The 21,336-nt window shown below is 33.6% G+C and overlaps 2 protein-coding genes across 9 annotated transcripts in view; one reads left to right on the plus strand and one right to left on the minus strand.

The window, feature by feature from the left end:
• LOC115241062 (UDP-glucuronosyltransferase 2B31-like) overlaps nucleotides 1-21,336 on the plus strand; it is a 403,584-nt gene that overhangs the window by 155,584 nt on the left and 226,664 nt on the right. The window lies entirely within an intron of this gene.
• The window catches only part of LOC115241064 (lachesin-like), a 293,937-nt gene that overhangs the window by 81,126 nt on the left and 191,475 nt on the right, over nucleotides 1-21,336 (minus strand). For all 7 annotated transcript variants that reach the window (XM_029816603.1, XM_029816599.1, XM_029816601.1 and 4 more), the window contains exons 4-6: nucleotides 15,057-15,163; nucleotides 3,211-3,418; nucleotides 2,720-2,881 (exon numbers count right to left, since the gene is read on the minus strand). In XM_029816603.1, the coding sequence (XP_029672463.1) occupies nucleotides 2,720-2,881; nucleotides 3,211-3,418; nucleotides 15,057-15,163 (477 nt within the window). The remainder of the gene's footprint in view (nucleotides 1-2,719; nucleotides 2,882-3,210; nucleotides 3,419-15,056; nucleotides 15,164-21,336) is intronic.

Here is a 21,336-nt window from a genome sequence, read left to right on the forward strand (position 1 = left end):
CGTTTCACGAATCCGAGTTTATACGAGACGCAGAAAGCGCCCGCAAATGCGGCACAAGGAAGGAATCGCGAAAACGGATAATTGCATTTACCAATCTACGCTGCAGGGCGAACCTACCGAACTTTATTGCACTTGACTGCGATAACTCGTAGGTTGCGGCCACTGAAGATTTCCCGCTGGCACGTTTTCACAAGAGAGAACGTGATATGTATTCGATCGATAAATCGACAGCGTGTTGCCAAATATGAAAAATAATGTTAGTACCACATACAACAACGCTTGAGAAGGGTTTACTTTGAAAAATAATATTATTATTCAATCTCCCGATGGGTCGCTAATCTTTCATAAAGATTCGAAATGACGCGATAAGAAAGGTAAAAAAAAATTACCGTGTTTAATTTAAATTGATCAATTTAAATTTGAAGACTTATATTAAACAAAAAATAGTACGACATTAGCTGCGTTAATTATTCAATGAAGAAATTCCATCGTGTTTAGATAAATGAAGAAAAGATATAGAGATACGTTCTAAAGACAGCTTACTGACTGCCACAGAGCAGGCGATAATTACATTGCTAATAGCGCTGATGGTGGGTGGGAACTTACACAGTTTATCGCACTTTATTGCTTTGCCATGAACGTAGTACCCTCTAGGCATTCTCCGATGGAGCGTGTATAGTTCGCTCTCTCCTTCTCACCCTCTCCCTCTCTCCCTCTCTATCCCTATAACGCTAAACGTGCAAAGATAACGACATAACACGCATGGGGGCACAATGTAGATATTAGATAAACGCGCCGTGCTTTACGAGCCATCATTGCCGCGATTTATTGCCTTCGCAATTTCTCGAGGTCGAATTTGCGGTATCGTAATTTTGACCACAATAATTAATTGTTTCTCTTGTGAAAATGATTCATTTCGGGGGATGAAATGTATTTCTCGTAATATTTCAGAGCAGGTGTACGCATGAAACATTAAGTATGTGAGTATATATGTTCACTTTAATTAATATGGATTACTTGATATGAGTATTTAACATCTTAAATAATAAAGATTGTTCTAATCCATCCGAATTTAGAATTACTGCAATATTCGAGATAATCTGTGATCCGTAGATTAGCATGATATGAATAAAATAGTAGATATAAATCCGTTTTCGCATAATTAAAGAGATTCATAAAGAGATGTGATATAAATCTTGACGAAATTAATAGTATCTTTTTTTGTAAGCTCCAAAAAAAATATCTCATTTTTCGCGACATTAATCACGAAAGCAGAACGGAAAAATGCTGCAGGTCGATGGTAAGAACACGCAAACGAGTAGTTATTGAGAATCTATTAAAATCCTGTTAAAAGTCATAGCTTGTCACATAAAAAATATCACGCCGTAAAAAAGATATATTCTGAATTTAAATCTACTTAAGATAAAGTCGATAAACATGAAAAAATTCACATTATTTAACAATGATGACATAACTGCTTTCAGATACTGCTGTCCACGTTAAGGCTTTTCTCAACGCGCATTTACATTACTTATATGTCAAGATTTGACATTTGAGTATTACATAAAAAAATACGTTTTATCCGTTTATAAACTTAGCTACAAGAAGTAACTGCATACAGTTAAATAATATATAGAGTTATTTTTGCCGAATTACTAAATATTCATCGGGATACTTTTCTCGTCGCTGAATTTATCTGCACTCATATATACATCACTACGGTTATCGAATCAATAAACTTCTTATAAATCCGATTCGAAAAAGGATGGAATTGTTAAATCGGGAAGGATGTGTATGCGACTTTCTTCAATTTTACTCTGTATTTTCTAACGCATTTTAATGCCGAACCGCTGCTGCTACAAACGGTTCATACATATATCGTTCGTAATTGATGAAAATTTCTTCGAATTTCTTCGATTCAACAAACGTCCGCCGGTCCGTTACTCGCGCGAGATGTCGATGCTGCGACTCGTGGGACTCGGTCTAACTTGAAGAAAAACGTACGGAGAAGAACATCCTCGTACCAAAAATTACTTTCCGCATTGAACTTCGGCTGCATTACAAATACGCTCGTTTCCCCTTGTAAAAGCGCTTTCAAGTTTCGATTCGCGTAGACAAGAGATCTCGATAGTAAGGGAAAACTCGTTGAAATCGTTTTCTAACTTTTTACATAAACGAACGAAGAAAATTCTCCGAACGTTCGAAACAATATGTAATTCGGCGTAAAATGTTACAACATTAAATGTTCGAATGTTAGATATACAATCTAGGTTATAGATATCTATCGCAAAAGTTCGTGGTAAAAATACATATAAAAATAAAGCAAGAAAGAATAGTAAGATTATAATAAAATATTTAAAATATTGGTAGATATCTATATAAAAAAATAATAACTGTATAATTAAGTAAGGAGGGTTATTTAACACACTATTCATTTAAGTGAAATGAGAAATGGTCCAAACGAATAAATAATGCACGATAGAGAAAGCTGATTAATATCACATGCGAAATCCTTCGTTCATGTAACGTATATCTTTTTTTATCACGAATAATATCGCGCTTCTCGTTGCTCTAAACTCTAAAGTAACTAAAATAGACGCAAAATATCAAGAGAGTCGCGAATAAAGATAGATTTCTGATATGCCACGTGTATAAAATAAATTGAGAATGATTCAACGGAATAATGGCAAATAGAAGAAAACTTGACATCCTGACATACCTTTGTGATGTTTGTTGAGGCTTATCACTTGACCGTCCTCTCGTTTCCACATTAATTTCGGCGGTGGATATCCATCAGCCTTGCACGTGAGAGTAATATTCTGATGTTCCCGAACTGCCACAGTGCTCTCCGTAGAAAGAGAATCCAATATATTTGGTGGCACTGGAACATACATAGAAGAGCTTCTTTACTCAAAGCAACACGCTGTGTAATTAATATAAATGGAACATTTGTCAAACGTTCCATTTAAATGCGTATTTTAAAACGCGTATCTCTGTTTCGAGTAAATATAAAGCATTATAGAACATTAAAGTACTCTTTATATGCATCGCGTAACACAAACACAATTAGATTTGATAAAATGATCAAAATAAAAAAAGAGTACAACTGATTTTTTTTTTTTTTATATTACATATTAATTATTACAAAGAAAATATAGTAAATCTAAAATAAAATCGTTTAATTAAAATTATTAATAAAATAATATTTACCGACGACTTGAAGAAAGCCCACTTGACTTATCATTGGATTGGTATTTACTTGGCACATATAATAACCTCGGTCGTCTTGTTGCACGCTACTAATATGAAGCAACCATGTCTTCTGATTGTCATGCGACACAGAAAACCTGGGTACTTTCACGACTACATGTTTGTGAATAGTCAGCAGCATTTGACGACCAACATGAATCCACGCCACCTGAAACAAAAAATAAATATTTAAATGTATATTGTTAGATTAAAATATATATTGTTGATTATTATATGATTATATCAAAAATTATATTTTCTTCTCTATCTATTTTTTTCTCACTCATAAAATATATATACTTTTTAAAAATTAAATAAAATTTTATATTACATCTCTATTTAATATCTCAAGTTTGCGTTATCAGCTTACAATTTTGTTACAATTTTATAAACAGTGACGATAAACACGCGATATGAAATACGAAAATGATAGAAGATCCGCGTGGAATTTAATAACAACAAATCACTCATCCTTGCATTTTTCATTTGAAATTATTGTTATGATTTATTATATATATATTGCAGAAGAATATCTCTCTCTCATGTTTTAAGTATAAAATATTTTCCTTTGATTCAATTTGAGACATTACGAAATATAAAGATTATTTTTCAGGACAACAAACTCTTAAAACTTTATAAAATACAGTATATATATATGCTGTAATTAAATATATGCAAGTTCATATATTTAATCCCCTAAAATCCAAAGCGTGACAGCAAAGAGTTCAACAACCTTCACGTTGAAAATTTTATCGCGTTCGCTTAATACAACTCCAGCAGACACGAGTTCATAAAAGCAGGAAGCAGCCGTCCGTTTATCGCGCCGCGTTTCTGCATTGAATATTTCCACATTAGCACATCACGCGCCCTTCCCGAAATTCGCGGCCGAAGTCTCTCTCGTCAACAAAAAATTCTCTTCATCTCGAGAACCGCCGAGTTTTACGATCGACATTTAACTTATTGATCTCGTTTTCGTCAATACGAGCATTGTCCCCCGTCAAATATGCTACAAATGGCCACCAATTCGACGAAAGGAGAAAGAGCAAATCGCGATGTAGTATTCTTTATGCGCGATCGCTATGGATAAACATTATTATGTCGGTATTTTACGTCACGTAGAGGTAACTACTCCAATTAAGGCCACCGACTAAGCTCATTTCGCGACAGAGCTGATACACTTTCAAGAACTTCTGAGCTAACCCTGCACTTTAAATCTTTGTCGTCCGACCGCAGTTTTGAAACAACACCTCGGTGAGCGCTCACTATTCCTCATTTTTTCTTGTTCTTCCAACTCTTTTTAAGGATACTTTTCTTGATAAAAGAGACAAAAAAGGCAATTCCAGCCGGCTTGGTTGCTCTTTTATCCCAGTAGCATTTTCCTTTCTGTCTATCTGCGAAATGCGACATTAAACGCGGTTTCGTTTGTGAAAGAATAATATAAAGATTGTAATAGAATCTGCAAGTGCCTTGTAATTTCTAAAAGACTTGTTTTATAATCTAAAAAATACCTTTTTAATATTAAAAATTATCATTTTCTTGCACGCATAGGTATTGTTATATTGTAAAATTTTAATATAAATTAAAATTACAAAAACTGTATTATTCTATTGTGTTGATATATCATTTTTAATTTTATTAGCAACAAATATTTACTTTCTAATATATCACTCCTACATGATCGTAAATTCTATCAACTTGTAATTAATTATCGCTTAATAAAAAAAAGACCACAATTGAATTTCTAATGAATAAGATTTCAAAACTGAAAATTAAAAATGTTTAGCGTGCCACATTCTAAAATTATAAAATAATGTAAGTTAAATAACTAAAGAAAACACGCGATTTAATAGAATATTAATCAAATTTTATATCACAATTTTGCGCAATGATCTCTTCACTCTGGATCTTGTTTTCTTTTAAATTCGTTATCGATGTTTGGCAAAACATGTGGATCCGCAAAAATGGCGCTTCTTCCGCTTTTTTACTCGCCTCTTTTTCCAGCGTATATCTACTTCCTCAAATTAAGCCAGAAACAGTCCGTTCGGACAGAATAAATAGTATCATTTCTACTCTTTCTTTTCATTTAATCCGCGCAAAGTATTTCAAATTTAATTCGGAATGATATACCATATGCACCATTGTTCGTGCAAAATATATCATAGCGATATTTCTGTAATTCTTGAAAATCCTATTTTTGGGATCGTGTAGATTAATGTAATTCGAAAGAGTAACATTTTATCAATTTGCAAGTCAAGTAGACTCTCAAAGACAAGAAATTCAAGCGTGATTTATCTAATTAATTAAACAGGTAAACAATAGACATATCTCATGATACAAGTTTCACAATAATAGTTTAGTGCAAAACTTTATAACAGGGAACGTAAACAGCTTAGTATTAGATTTATTGCCATAGTTTGCTGTACGACGCGCGAGAAGTGATTTTATTTGAGATTATTCAGCAAACGAATTATGCTTAATCGTGAATCTAAATCCGACGAGACATTTACATTTGGAAGTTGGTGTTTTCCGTTTTACTCCGTCCTGAATTCTTTTCCCCTCAGGTATTTCACCTAGGAACTCGGCAACAACTCCGTCTAGAATTGTTCTATGTACCGCTTCTCCTTTTCGTCGGCTCTCGGGTAAGCAAAAGTTTCAGGTACGGAAATCACAGTACATCCTGGGAAAGTTCTTTAAACAGTCAGACGCCACTGACGGCTCTCCTAACGAAGAGCTGAGAAGATGGATGGTGGCGGATCTCAGAAGCTCTTGTCTGCCAACAGGATTTGCCGGTTCCAGAGGATCTACGAACTCGTCAGATCTTGCTCCAGCTTGCGAGTAATTCTGAAATCCGTCACGCGAAAACGGACGCGAAGTCGTCTCTTTTGACAGCGTTTCGACTTTTTGACAGATTTTCCTATGTCACATGTATAAAAAAAATTAATGAAAAAAAAAATAACAATGCCAACGACAGTTTTCCGAGACGCACGATACAAGATCATCATACAAAAGTAGTTTTAATTATTTCTCGTATTAATTAACGCCTGATAATTTATAAATCAATTTCCTTCATTCTTTTTTCTCGAGATTATAAATTGATCATTATACAATGCCGTGCAAACTTTCGAGATTAATAAGTTTTACATTACCTACATCTCTCGGGGCAATTTTCACGACGGTTTATAAGCAAGAGGTATGCACTGGGAAAGTTGCCTTCTCGCAATATCTCTCAGAAAAGTCACCGTAGCGCGATACGAGAAACTTTCGTAGTCACGCACCGCGGATGGCTTCTAAGTTCTAACGAAGAGGAAAGAAGCCGCCGAGAACGTGCAGAAAAATGATACTCGCTTATATAAATGCTCGCCGGATTGTCTTGAAAATTAAATCGTTGACAAAAATATGCATGACTTCAAGGCGACAATAAAAAAAGAAACGCGTTAATCATAGATAATATCAGCATGATTGAGATAATGGCAAAAGTCACGTTTATAGAAAAATAATAGCCCCTGTGACGATCTCGAATAAAAACGCATTTTTAAGAGGAATATTTACAGATGGCTACGATATTATATAGATCTTAAACGGTCTCGACAAGAAACTCCCACTAATCGCAAGTTCGATTGAAAATCCTGGCAGTGGTTCAAAGTTAGTCTCGACTAGATACCTCTTTTTCCGTTAAACGTAAAATACTATCACGTAATAGATATCCCACCGCGATTAGATAAGCTGCACTTCGAATTGCATACTCTAAAAACTTGAGTTAACAATATTTTTGTATACTTTATCTACACTGAAGAAAAGAGAGTATATTGTAAGAATTATGCGATAAAATAATATCTATATGGAATACACGATATTTACTCACGACTTTACACGAAATCATAAAGAATTATATTTTCGCAGGTGCGAACACATCAAATACAGATATAAATACAAAATATTGAGAAACGATCAACTCTAAATTATAACAAATCTATAGCGATCGTGACAGGTTATGCGATATGGATATCTAGCTTTTACAATTATACCTACGCATGTGTGATTTATCTAACTAACGTGCGAAGATTCTGTTTGCACGTATCGTTATCTATTGACAGTACGATGGATGATTCAATACAATCTAGATTCACACGTTCATCACTCGCTCCGATCACTTTTATGCTTAATTCTCGCATTCGTTTTATATAGAAATTTTTTTGGTGATCGATTGACAGCCCGAAAGCTGATAAGAGGATACGCGATAATTAAAATATAAATACCGTAACGTAACTTCTATGCCATGAAATCATTTCAACTCTTTGTTGAATACAATCTGTTTTTACGAGATCAATTGTTTCTTTATTTACGCGAATAGAAATTCATATTTATATATTATTTCTAGCCAATACTAAATTTCCAAATCAAAAACGAAAATACATAGATAATAAAATTTATAACAACATTTTAGTCTTTGAATTAGAAAAAGGTAACTAGAGAAAAAAAAACAATTAAAAAATTATTATTTAAAGATGACATCCAAATATACCTTTAAAAAATTAAAATAAGATCCGCATTTAAGCAATACTTAATTTGTATAATAAAAGATATATTTATTAGAGTATGTATTAAGAATTTATTAATATGCTTATTGACTGATATATGTATCATATTTTCGAGTATAAAAATGTAACATTATTTATTTCAAGTTCGTAAATATAATTTCTGTAAATATATAACGTTTGTTGTAAAAATAATTTTGTAAAAATATTTCACGCATCGTTTATTCAACGAGAAATGGCACGTGATTCGATAAGATACTAATGTTTCCAGCAATCGTGACCATTATACATGATTATACTCAAGGAAACGAAGATATTTGCACAACGATAGAAACGCTGATAAAAGTTTAAGCTAGTCTAACTAAGCTAGTTTCAGTCTTCTATTCTATATAAAATGTACAACTGGCAAGTGTGATCGTGAAGAAGCGTTATATCTTGTATTATAATTACGATGACTTTGCTGAATTCAAAGAAGCGCTAAGTTCAGTAAGTTATGTTTCATATCTCATAAAATATTAAAAAACCAGTTTTTCTGTTTTTATATAAGCTTGTTTAGCAAGCACAATAACTGTAATTTCATGCAATTTTTAAAATAATTGATAATATAAGAAAATATCCTGTACATTTTTGTGATAAATATATATGAACGATAAAGATTAAATAATAATGTTCGTATAACAAATAGTGTAATTGTTGGATCTGTAAGTAAAATTTAAGATTGCAACTTCTCTTTTATTTTTATTATATTAATATCAAGCGTCAGTCTCATAACTTCCTAAATATATATTAGTATTACGTAATAATCTATAATAGATTTGCATCAAACAATTGAAAGTTTTATGTTTATTATATATAGTATCCTAAAAATATCCTATATTGACTTTAACGTCCACGTTTCTGCAAAATGTTTCGTCATAAGAGCAACTTGTTATTTGTTATTATACAACATCAACGTTTCGCGAAATCGGATTAAACTGCTGGCAACGGACACGTAGGAAATGTCGTTACGGCAAGATGTTGGGCGCGAGCCGCAACCAGGTTGTTCGTCGTTTAATTTTGATAGTTCAGCTTGCTGTCGTCGCGCGTCGAGGAATTAATCGTGAAATATATCGCGAGAGCCGAGAGCGCGCGAAGTCAACAGTACGGAAGTTTCGAGCAAGTATAATGTGCGTATATAATTTACGAGAGATTTGCCTTCAAAAAGAGTGAAATAATACGGTAAACCGGTCACAGTTAATCCCGAAAGATGTTTTTTTGCCGATTTTACGCACTGTCGTTTCTCCTACTCTCATGTTTGAGTTTACAATTGATATTATCTCATAGTGAGTTATGGGAAAAAGCAGCCGATTATTCTTCATTATTTTTCACAAAATTATATCTCTTGATATGAGATTAAAAAAGTTAACACCATCGGAGAATTTATACAAAATTGACGGAATAAACGATGCATAGCTTGTATAATATTTTTCGCTTCCTTCAAAAACACAAACAGCGTTGACCAAGTTTACTGGCACGCTTGCCAAGATTACCCCGAGAGTTTCATCCGACGAATCTATCAACTATCGAAGTTTTCCGCCGTTCAGCGCAAAGGGGAGAGATCCGGGATATTAACGACTTTTAATAAAGCATCATCCGCTCGGCCGGTATACTCCTAATTAACCACTAATTAACACCGAGACGCCTTGCTTTTAAATTTCTTCGCAAAGTAATTCCGCAGGAAAATTTACAGGGTCGTAAACGATACGCGGTTGGTCCCGTTCAAGTGCTATTACGGTAGTTGAGCGTGGCTGCATGCGCGACGATGGCCGTGGGGCAAAATTCAAAAGTACAGAGGGGTTGCGGCTCGGAGAGCAAGACTGGAAAGGAACAAGAAAGTGGAATAGACCAGAATTTATTCAACAGAAAAGAGAAAGAAGGGGGGGAGGGGAAAGAAAATGCAGCGTAATCGAGGTAAAAGAAAGGAAGAACAGAGAATATTAGAGAAAGGATGGAGAAAGAGAGAAGAATGAAAGCTATTTCGGGTAGATTAAAGAGAAGGAGAGAGAAGAAGAAGAGAGAGGCCAAATTGGGATATGGCTACAAGAAAAAACGCGCGAAAAAAGGCAAAGCAAATTATGTTTAAGAACATAACAAGAAAAGAGCTTGGCATAGAGAGGCAGAACAATGGGATTGGAACACGCGTGAGTTACATCGGACTTGTACATGTCTGACAATGATTCGCCATTGAGAACCAGTGAATATATGGCCCGTTTTAATCAACTTTGCAAAAATATTCCTGTGGGTTACTGCAACAGCTATTAGGCCAAGTCTAATTTCGCAGAAGGAAAGTTAATCAGTCAGTCTTGCACTACTCCCGTGCTTTAATGTCCCTCTAATCAGTAACAGCTGACTCAGTTGAAGAGAATGTCGTTATCTTTTCCGACGATTCATACAATTAAAGTTATTTTTCCTGCGAGCAGAAGACTGCGTTTTAATATTGACTAAAGCAGATAATAAATAACATAGATTTATATATTTATATAATCAGCTCTTATGTTTAAACATTAGGGATATTTTTCGGAAACTTAAATGTCATTTTCTTTACAGATTATATTATGATAAATGGAAACACGTATAAAATCTATTTGTCGCTAAATACGTTCATTAATTTTTATTCTATTAAATATCTACAAAGTATAAATAATTGCTTCAGTTTACACACGCATTAACAACTTAACACATAAGGCTTAAAGAGAATGCTACGCTATATATGTATAACCGTTGCTTATCGCTACTATTAATCCGAAACAGCTGTCAGCAGATATGTATTTATGTATAATAGTTACATATTTCAAATTTTTATATATGAATACACAGTCTAATCTCATATTTTCTGTTTCATAATTTTAAATATGATGACAAATTGCTCGTATATTTCTTTCGAAATCAGTTTTTCAAAAGCGGATATCAAGCTCTGAAAACTTTCTTTCACAAATTTAATATAAATATACGTTTACTTTTAACTCTCTAGTGCTTCCTCATAATTGTCTTATTAAATAGTTGAAGCAGACACGCAGAACGAAGTAATAACATTTGGCAAATGTAATTATTCATTAAGTAAAATGCTACTTTCACAGGCACAAGAATCGTAATTTTACGAATAATCTATGAGACACTTCACGGTAATAGACACCGTTGAAATCGAGACACGCCCGCGGGTTTCCAGACATTTTTATTACTACGTGTGAATTAGCGCTTTGCATTCATTCGAAACGATTTTTCGGCCGGCGCGGCGCCGCGCAATTCATCTCGCAAAAGGGTCAAAGAGGCAATTCCTCGAGCACGGAAAGGTCTTCGTGGCATAATTAAATCCGGGAAAATTTGCGAAGTCATACGATTTCTTCGCGTTCCGGCGAAGCGTAGTGAGAGAGGAGAGAGAAGGAGAAACTTTGGCACGCAGTAGATGAAATTTTCTGGCGTTTTGATCAAAGGACTCGGCCGAGAATTGCAATGTGCGGCGACTATGCGCTCTCGAAATGTCGATTCTAACGAGACTCTCTCCGTAATCGGGCTACGTGTTTCGAATTCGAAGAAAAAACGATTGCGCTTCCTACTATCGTCGGCTATGGTGCTATGTAAACTTTCTAAGGCAATTTACAGCCTAGAAAATTAAATTATTCTTCTACGCCGCTTATACTTCATGCAAAAAAGAAATATGTGTTGTATAGATTAGATATATTTGCGGATTAATATTTTCCAAGCTTAAGGCTGTAATCGTAAAAAAAATTTTTAAAAGAAAAGAATTCATCAATAATACTTAAAATATATAAGTCATAATATAATGTAATAAAAAATAACAGAGATATATATGCAAAGATAACAATTTTAGTTTTGATAAATATATATAAAAATTCGATATAAAATAAAATGGATTGCAAAGTTGTGATCAAAAAGATTAAAAAAAAAAAAAAAAGAAAAATGAACTATCCGAAAAAACTGTTGTTCCAATTAAATTTTACGCAATGTTTGCGCGGTACATCTTATATGTATTATCATAGAGGCAGCAACGAGAAATAGTTTTGATATTGCGACAAATTCAACGGTCTAAAAACGCTATTGACTGAAAAATCGAAACGATCCTCAGGTCTCGAGCCACCAGGCACAAGCTAAATATCTTTATACCCTCGACAAAAACAACAACAAACGATCAAGGCCTGTTCGTTATCTCTCGTGAAATCGAACTGTTGCGGTACATTCCGGCCGAGCCGAAATGGAAACTATTTTGCGTACAGCTCGGAGGAGGAAATACCCCAGTACCGCACAATGGTCTATTTTCACGATCGTTAAAGAGACGGAAAATTCTCAGGCTGTTTTCACAAGCTCTCCGCGCACAGCGCTCGGAGAGAGCCGGGGAATTTATTCTCGAACCGAGGTGTCTCGATGCGAGTGATGTCTCGATAAATTTTCGACAAAGCGATATACCGATACGACGGTGGTGTTGAAGCGCGCTTCGGAAACTCGGTCCCGATGTGGAGGAAAAAAAAATTACCATTTTATTCAATATCGCGTAAGGAACTCGCGGCTCTCTCGCGAGAACGGAGGCGCTTATCGGCGAACGACGCGACGCGACGCGATCGGAAAACGTTTGCTTACACACGAACATCGCCTTTCGTATCACTTTAATGGCATTCTTAATAGCCGTAGGAGAGTTCCGAAGTTGATGCAATCTCAATTTCCCGGTTCCTGCGCTTGATATATCAGTGATTTTCCACCTTTGCGTTATCGTCTGGAAAGTTCGCCGAGTCATGCGGCGGTTCCGGAGCGGTTGCTCTCGCCTAATAACCGTCTTCTGCCCAGTGCAAACTGGTCCCCGCATGCGATCCCCATTCTCATGCGTGTAAAATCAGACTTTATATATGAGATGTCTCACAATCGACGCGAAATAAATATCAAGGAAAATCATATATCAAAATTTAATCATATATTAAAATTTTCCCCAAATTTTAATAATATTTTAACATCTTTGTGTGACTAATTGTAAGATGTCTCTAATTAAAAATGATAGATAATATTTTATTTATTTCTTCTCTCTCTCTCTCTTTTTGTGTTTAGAGAATATAATTGGTCTTTTAAAAAATTTTTAATATTTTCAATAACATATCTTACAGAAGTTATTAGTACGATGATATTTTTATCAATTAAAATTCGTCCCGAGAGTCATCAAGTTTTGTAAGTAAAAACAATTCAGCAAAGCGGTTGCTCTCGCCTAATAACCGTCTTCTGCCCAGTGCAAACTGGTCCCCGCATGCGATCCCCGTCTCATGCGTGTAAAACCAGACTTTATATATGAGATGTCTCACAATCGACGCGAAATAAATATCAAGGAAAATCATATATCAAAATTTAATCATATATTAAAATTTTCCCCAAATTTTAATAATATTTTAACATCTTTGTGTGACTAATTGTAAGATGTCTCTAATTAAAAATGATAGATAATATTTTATTTATTTCTTCTCTCTCTCTCTCTTTTTGTGTTTAGAGAATATAATTGGTCTTTTAAAAAATTTTTAATATTTTCAATAACATATCTTACAGAAGTTATTAGTACGATGATATTTTTATCAATTAAAATTCGTCCCAAGAGTCATCAAGTTTTGTAAGTAAAAATAATTCAGCAAATTTGGAACAGCCTGTATACAGAGGCTAGCAAACTTTATAATATAATAATATGCTACCAGAGTTCTGTGATTGATTCATGATCGGTCCCGTTTTCCGCTCAAGGTTGTCCGTGCGAGATTCCTAATCGCAGTATTGATGCAATTTTCTAACGGAACAACATGCCTCTATCCGGCTATGAATATAGCTTTCAAATAATTACGTGTTATAAGAGAAGCGGAGCGAGATGAAGTGCATTTGAGATGCGTTGCTTCCTGCTAAATTAAACAGTTATGTACGTTTAGGATGCGTTTAACTTTATAATCTCTTATTTTATTCAAAAAGAAAAGTCCTTATAGCTACACAAATGATTATTGCATAATTATACTAATAATATAAAATAATTATGTTTTATTCATTAATGTGTAAGATCGATTATCTGTTACTTTAAAGTATATATATTCTTCCTTTACCAATACGTTATAAAATCGCTGTCTGATGGAATTGAATTCTCGTAAGAATGACAGCAATTTATATAGCTACTCATGGATCTTTGACACCTAATAGGCACACGTGGCTTTGATTTGATCCGCGAATAAAATGGAAATGACATTACAATCGACAACTTTTAATGAAGTTCAAGGATATCCTCGATTTTTCATATATCTTCAGCGCGCATATACTCGTTTCACTTCGGGAAACTACATCGCTCGTTACGTCTGCCGATATGTTTGTTCGTGTGTAACGTTGATCGCCTGCAGGATGCGGCGGTAGTGGCGTCGCATCCAGCTCCCTGACGGGACAACTGATGCGTTTCCAATACGGTTGCCTAACAGCGGTCCTCAATGCCGGTGAGACGAGATCATAGATCGCAAAGTATACCGGATAGCGATTACGTATTTTTTTTTCTTTTTTTACGGAAAGAACTATCTCTCTCTTCGATGTTAAATAAGTAAAATATACTGAAGATGTAAGAAAGATATTTATCTCATTTTACATGTTTTATCTAGATTTACAGTTAGTATCATGTGAGTCTCTTCCTCTCTCACTTATACCGTGTAATAAGAATATATTTTTTTTTTGCTTATATACATCATGCTTTTATTTCATCAGATACAACAACCTTTTAAAAACGTATTATATAAGAACACGTATCTGATGCATGTTCAGTTTTTCTATTTATAGCCTTACATCATGATGCTTCGATTATATGTAATTTAACATTATTTTTATATTGAGTAGTAAAAACATCAGCGTTATATTATGTAATAATATAAATTTATTTGATTTCACGCAAATAAAATGAATTAAGACAATACAATGTACAATGGTTTATAAAGAAAATTAGCATTTTACTTTCACAAACGCGGTTAAAAAAGAGGAATTTAAGGAACGTCTTTACAAAACCACGCTGTAACACGTCTTTTGTAATCCGGTTAACGAATAATTGAGGAAACTCTGTTTAGTAAAGAACGGCAAGTTCCGACCGCTGGGAAAACACGCTGCAAGAGTGAAGAAGAAAATTACAGGGATAAGGAGAACCGGTTATCCGCGCGAAACGAAGGGAGACGGTCAGTTTAGATCGCGCACTGCGCGAGTCCCTTTGCTTGGACATTTGAAAATTCAATGCGTTACCTTGTAAGTTCCGAGGTTTTCGATGACGCAGGGTAGACTGACATCTCTTCCCAGCGCCACTGTGACATTTGGTATCGGTTCGGCAAATATCGGCGGATCGGAGAGCGCTGCAACATAGAAAAAAGATGCCGTCAATTATACATGTTAACGGATAGCATAGCAACAATTAATATTTAATCATCTGGACAGTAGTTTTATCTACAGACCGACAAATCAGTTAAATCGCAATTAACTTTGATCGATACTCGTGAAAACATTCTTGCACTAATTAAATTCCGAGTTATTTCTATTGCCAGAATTAATTGTTTATTTGGAACAATCTCCCCTATTATTAGCCCGAAGCAGATTCAACGCAACATTCGATATCTTGCGTTTCATAATCATGCGAACCCGCATAATGACACACGGCGCGAAATAATTAACGGCCATCCAGCTGCCGTAAACAGTTTGAGTGATTAACTCGTCGACGTTTAAAAGAATATAAAAATATAACCGCGGGCGTCAATAAAACGATAATTATGTCTGATCGATTCCTGAGGGCGGGGGAGGAAATTCGCCGCGCTCGCGACCAATTCGTGAATTTTTCATTCTCGAACGGGAGGACTGTCCTGCCGAATTGCGCCGATAAACGAGATTCCAAGATAAATTAGGGAGAATCGATTTATTCGGGGCTCCACCATCGCGCGTCGCATCCCCGCGTGATATCACGCCGATACGAGCAAAACTTCGATTTTTTTTTCGGATTCTCGCAAACGAAATTAAATCACGACATTTTTTACTATGGTCGTCACAATGCATGTTCGCATTATTTGTATACAAGCGTCTGCGTGCACGAGACAAATTATTTTAATTACGTCAACTTGCAATTTTTACTGTCTCGTACAATTTTTTTATTTCATCGCAGCTTGATTATTTGATTTCCACAGAAAAAGATGTTTACATCAGCATTAAATGGACGGATTAATTATCTGCGGCCGAACGAATTAATATTGCGGATTTTTATACCGTAAGAAATGTAATTTCATTAATAGATCGTGTTTCGCAATTATGCAAACAAATGATTCTGAATAAATACGTATCTGAATGGAATGGGTATAAAAGGGAATGTGATGTATTTACAGTGCGTATAACTGTATGTTTCGTTAAAAGTCCAGAGCAATTTGATCATCGTTATAGTCACTATCAAAACGAAGCTCACTATTATACTTGATATTGCGCTCATGCGAACGATCGAGATAAAAATAGTCAATTCAAGTTATCCCGGCTACAGATATAATACATTTATTTCATATATCACGTTACTAATTCCGCTCGCAAACGTTGCGTATCGAATCTTACGCGATATTCATGAAATATTTCGAAACGCTTATTCCGCTCGTTTGCGTTTGAGTTTTTACGAATATACGCACACATACATATACTTGAAACGCGACCAATTATCATGCAGACAGGAACATCACGAAATTTGAGTTTAAATTTATACAGCGATGATATTCCCTTCCCCTCCACCGTTCACTTCGTTTAAAGCCGAACCAAAACGCATATATCGTTACAATCACGAGACTGAAAGTGTGCTTGTACAGAATATATTAAATGTAAAATATTTTTATCATTATTATTCCCGTTGTGCTGCCTGCGTTGGAATATTCAACCGACGCTATCGGATAATCCTTCATATTCTTTCACACTTTACATGCAATCGTAAAAACCGCAAGGTATTTGTATTTAAACGGCGTAGTCATCGGGACGCATTATATATGCGCCAAAATTTAAATAACGTCGCAAATCGTCTATGGCGAATGTCGGAAAAATTCACCGGCCGCTTGACAAACGTCACGCTCCTGATTTTTATTTTAACAAACGTCAATGTCTCGACACTTCGATATTCGTCAAAGGATATTTCGTTGGGCTCGTGAAAAAAAATCAAGCGATATTTATCATAAAATCATATGAAACATAGAATACACAAATAATATTTACAATATATAGTTTATAATGTGTAGTTTAATCTTGAACCTTTAAAAAACAGGGAGTCAACAGGGAGTCAAAGTGTCAACACAATATCAATACACACATACACACGCATAGAGCGTGCGCGGATACATATACAATATATATCGAAAATAAATTAACTTGAAAATGCTTTCAAACTTAATATTTAATAATCATTTTTCTTTCTTCCTTCTCTCTTTTTCAACGAGCTATTTTGAACGAATTAATGTAATAATTTAATATTACTTTTCCATAAACAAAGATAATATTCAAAAAATTATTGATATCGCATAATAAAACGATCGTTTACAATGTTCATGAAACATATGTTGTCTGATGACATGGAGAAAATCGAAGGTTCTGAAAGAAGAGGAACAAGAGAGATACGTGGGTGTCCGTGTCGATCGACTCTCGAAAAAAGTTTCGGAAGTGATGCACTCGAGAGTGAAGTAGGAGGGCAGTTGGCTGGCCGTTCGACCGGAAGAGGGCAGCCGTCAATTCCGGTCCGAGAGACTTTACGCTGACCGGAAGTCAATGCACACTCGCACACACGAACGCGACACGTACGACATTTCGGCGAAAACCCTGTCTCCCTTTTGACACTGAGTCTCGATTCCGTGCTCGTATTTCCCGAGAAACGATTCGCAAAACAGATATTTACTTTGATTCAATATCTCCAGTTTAAAATATCCTTTCCACATATAAAATATTATATTATGTTCATTCAAATCTAGTTTGTAATAAAATTATTAATTTATCATATCGGTTAAATAAAAAACATCTTTTCGACTTATAAAAAGATGTACTTAATAATAGTTCAGCATATTTCTAATCGGAATTATTAATATCAAAATTCTTAGTGTTGGATATATTATAAATTATATCATAGAATTATAAATTACGATACACAAAGCCTGTGTGCATTCAATATATACTAATATTATAAAACATTATCATAAAAAATTTTTATTATAATTAAATTTTTTATTAAAAAAGGAACTAATTATAAAATTAAATGAAAAAAGATTCTTTTTAAGAAAGCTGTATTATCAATTAAGAATTTATGTCGTCTAATTTACATCTTTTCGCCTTCTTTCTTCTACATTTCGTACATTTTTTTATATGCCAATTTTTTTCTATTTTCCAATCTAAAAAACAAATAAAGATTAGAAATCAATGAAAAGATTCGTACAATCAATTTGCGGAAAATTGTTATACATCGTGGCCGCCGTATTTTTTTCTTGATTAACGTTCTAGAGCGTGTAATGAAAGAAATTGATAAAAGAGTATAGAGTATTCTGGGAAAATATAACACAAACTATATCTCAGTGCGGATAGAGTTTTCGGAAACTTTACGCGTCTCCGGTAGCAGGATACGTCAACGACTAGTTTTATGGCACAGGGAAAAATTCCCGGGAGAACTTCCGAATGGGAGACTACAGTAAGATCGAGTTCCGAATTCAAATTATTATTTAGCCCCAGAAAGACAAATTACCCTGCTACCTTTCGGCATCAGAAAGGGTTAATACCACAAATGCGCTATATTATATGTGCTCGAGTAGTTTAAGCGACAAAATTAATTAAAGTAAACCAATCAAAAAGCTAACGCTGCGCGAACACTCGCGTACATCAACTAAAGCGTTGAAGTTCTACTTGTAATGTATTAAATATAGTAAATAAAGAACTTTTCAATTTCTTCCGAATGAAATAAATGGCAATAATAGTCTCGTAAAATGTATGAGTATCTTTTAGTCGATAAGGACTATGATTATGAATAATATAAATACTATGTAGTTAATGTCACTAAATGACTAAATGATAATTTATGTTAATAGCTTAGAAAATAACTCTTATTATTATGTTTATAACAAATAACAGAAAAAAATAATCACATATTTAACATTCAACTACGCATAATAGTTTTAACTAATGTTTAATACTTTAATACTTGAATATTAAAAATATTACTTTTTATTTTAATCAATCAATTATGCTATCGATTTCTCGTCTTTCAGTTATTAAGTATCTCTTTTATAAATCGCGCGCAGCATTTAAAGAAAAATGTTTTTTTTAATACTCCTCTCTGCTTTATCCGACACGTTATATGAAAACACGATCGTTCGGCTGAAGTTATAAAAAGCTTGAAGTTTATGATTGAAATGATATAAACATCAAACTTATACTACGCAAAGTTATTCTCAAAGCACTTTTCTCGAAGAAAATCTCGTAATCGTGAGCATTATAATTTTCAGAACATACAAATTTCAATTTCGATAATGACGCATCGATAAGATATAGAATTTCACAATAAACTCTATATACATTTATTCAACATTAAAGATTATTGTATATACATCGTTATTGCTCTTTTATATAAGTCGAAGAAATTTGAGATAAAAAAATATTTATATATATATAAGAAAATAATTCTCACCAAATTTTTTTTTCGAGAGAAGAGAAATCAGTATTACTGGTTTCTATATTGACATACATTTATATGTACATACAGGGTGTGTCGAAAGTCTGGATACACTCAAATATCTCGTAAACATTGCATTTTAGAGAAAAATATTTCAGACAAAAGTTGTAAGGCTTAAAAAGACACAATCAACGGTAATAGCTGTTTGACCGTGGATGGCGTTGCCAAGGTCAGATCAAGGTCAAATTGAATTTTTTAAATGGAATTGCCTACTTTTTATTGCATATTCTTGTAGCTTATCTTATGTCAGATTAAAATATAAAATAACTCAAAAAGTACTTAATGAAAAAATACTTTATTATAGTGTTTTGAAAAGCTCTCGAGATAAGCTACAAGAATATGCAATAAAAAGTAGGCAATTCCATTTAAAAAATTCAATTTGACCTTGATCTGACCTTGGCAACGCCATCCAAGGTCAAACAGCTATTACCGTTGATTGTGTCTTTTTAAGTCTTACAACTTTTGTCTGAAATATTTTTCTCTAAAATGCAATGTTTTCGAGATATTTGAGTGTATCCAGACTTTCGACACACCCTGTATAATAGAAAATTCATAATATTCACCAGCATGGAAATTGAATGACAAATAAAATTATATCGTAACATATACTATATAATAGTCTATATGTAAAGTAATTATAATTTTAGTATTTTTTAACCAAAATTTAGTAATTAATTAATCTGTATTAGTTTAATATTTGCAAACATATCCATATTTATTCTATAATAAGCCCAAAGCAGATTATTTTTTCACTACGCAGGACTGCTGCATATTATACCATGTATATAATTTGCACATTGCACATTCAAATATAATTCTTAATTATTTATTGGAATACATCCATCATCTTGATAAATTTTCTCATATATCAGATCAATATCCCTTTTTTTCGAAAGAAAATAGGCAGCAAAATAGGTATCTATATGTATAAATATATATCTCACATAAATGTGTATGTGTGTGAAATATTTTGTATTTATATATCTTTATCTAAGCTGAAAATTTTTAAGTATTACTTAATATAGTGCTAATTCCTACAATTCTACAGTGCGTTGATATATTATATGTGGCATTGTTATCGTATGTATTACAGCAGAATGCAGCATTTAAATAATAAAGAGAATAATCTTTAAGAGAAGAATATATAATTCCAACATAGATTTCAAAATATCTCTAATTTTTACACCCATTATTTTTTCGATGAAACTTGTAAGCAATTAATTATGTAATTAATTACAAATTTTCTATTAAAAAAGATAAATTAATCGCACTACTTTCCAATAATTTTTCCTGCGATGGATATAAAATATTCAATATAAATTTCATCTCTTCCAAACAATAATTCTTAAGTGCATAATATATTATTATGTTTTCGATATATAAATCTTAGCGCTTTTTGGCAGCATAATTTATATATTATTTCAACTGAATTTTTATATCGCTCATAACAATATTTTGCACTTTTCCGATAAAAACATAAATATCAAGTTTTAAAATATTTTCAAAAATAAACCTGATTGAATCGCATGTGCGATCCGTATCTTTTTACATATAAGAAGATGATATATCTTATTTATATTATAATATCATTCGACGTTACACATTTCAAATGAATATACATTCGTACAGTTGCCATGCAATGCCCATACATATATAAATTTGTATATTATTTGCATAATAATATCAGAGTATCTATTCCTATTCGATGTTAAGATATGCAAAGATAATCGCTGCCATCTATCGCCACATAAAGGCGCCACAAAAAGTCATAGAAGTCATAAAATATGCGGTAGTATATCACTCACACTC

This window comes from Formica exsecta, unplaced genomic scaffold (genome assembly GCF_003651465.1).
Source record: "Formica exsecta isolate Colony F162 unplaced genomic scaffold, ASM365146v1 scaffold465, whole genome shotgun sequence".
Taxonomy (NCBI): domain Eukaryota; kingdom Metazoa; phylum Arthropoda; class Insecta; order Hymenoptera; family Formicidae; genus Formica; species Formica exsecta.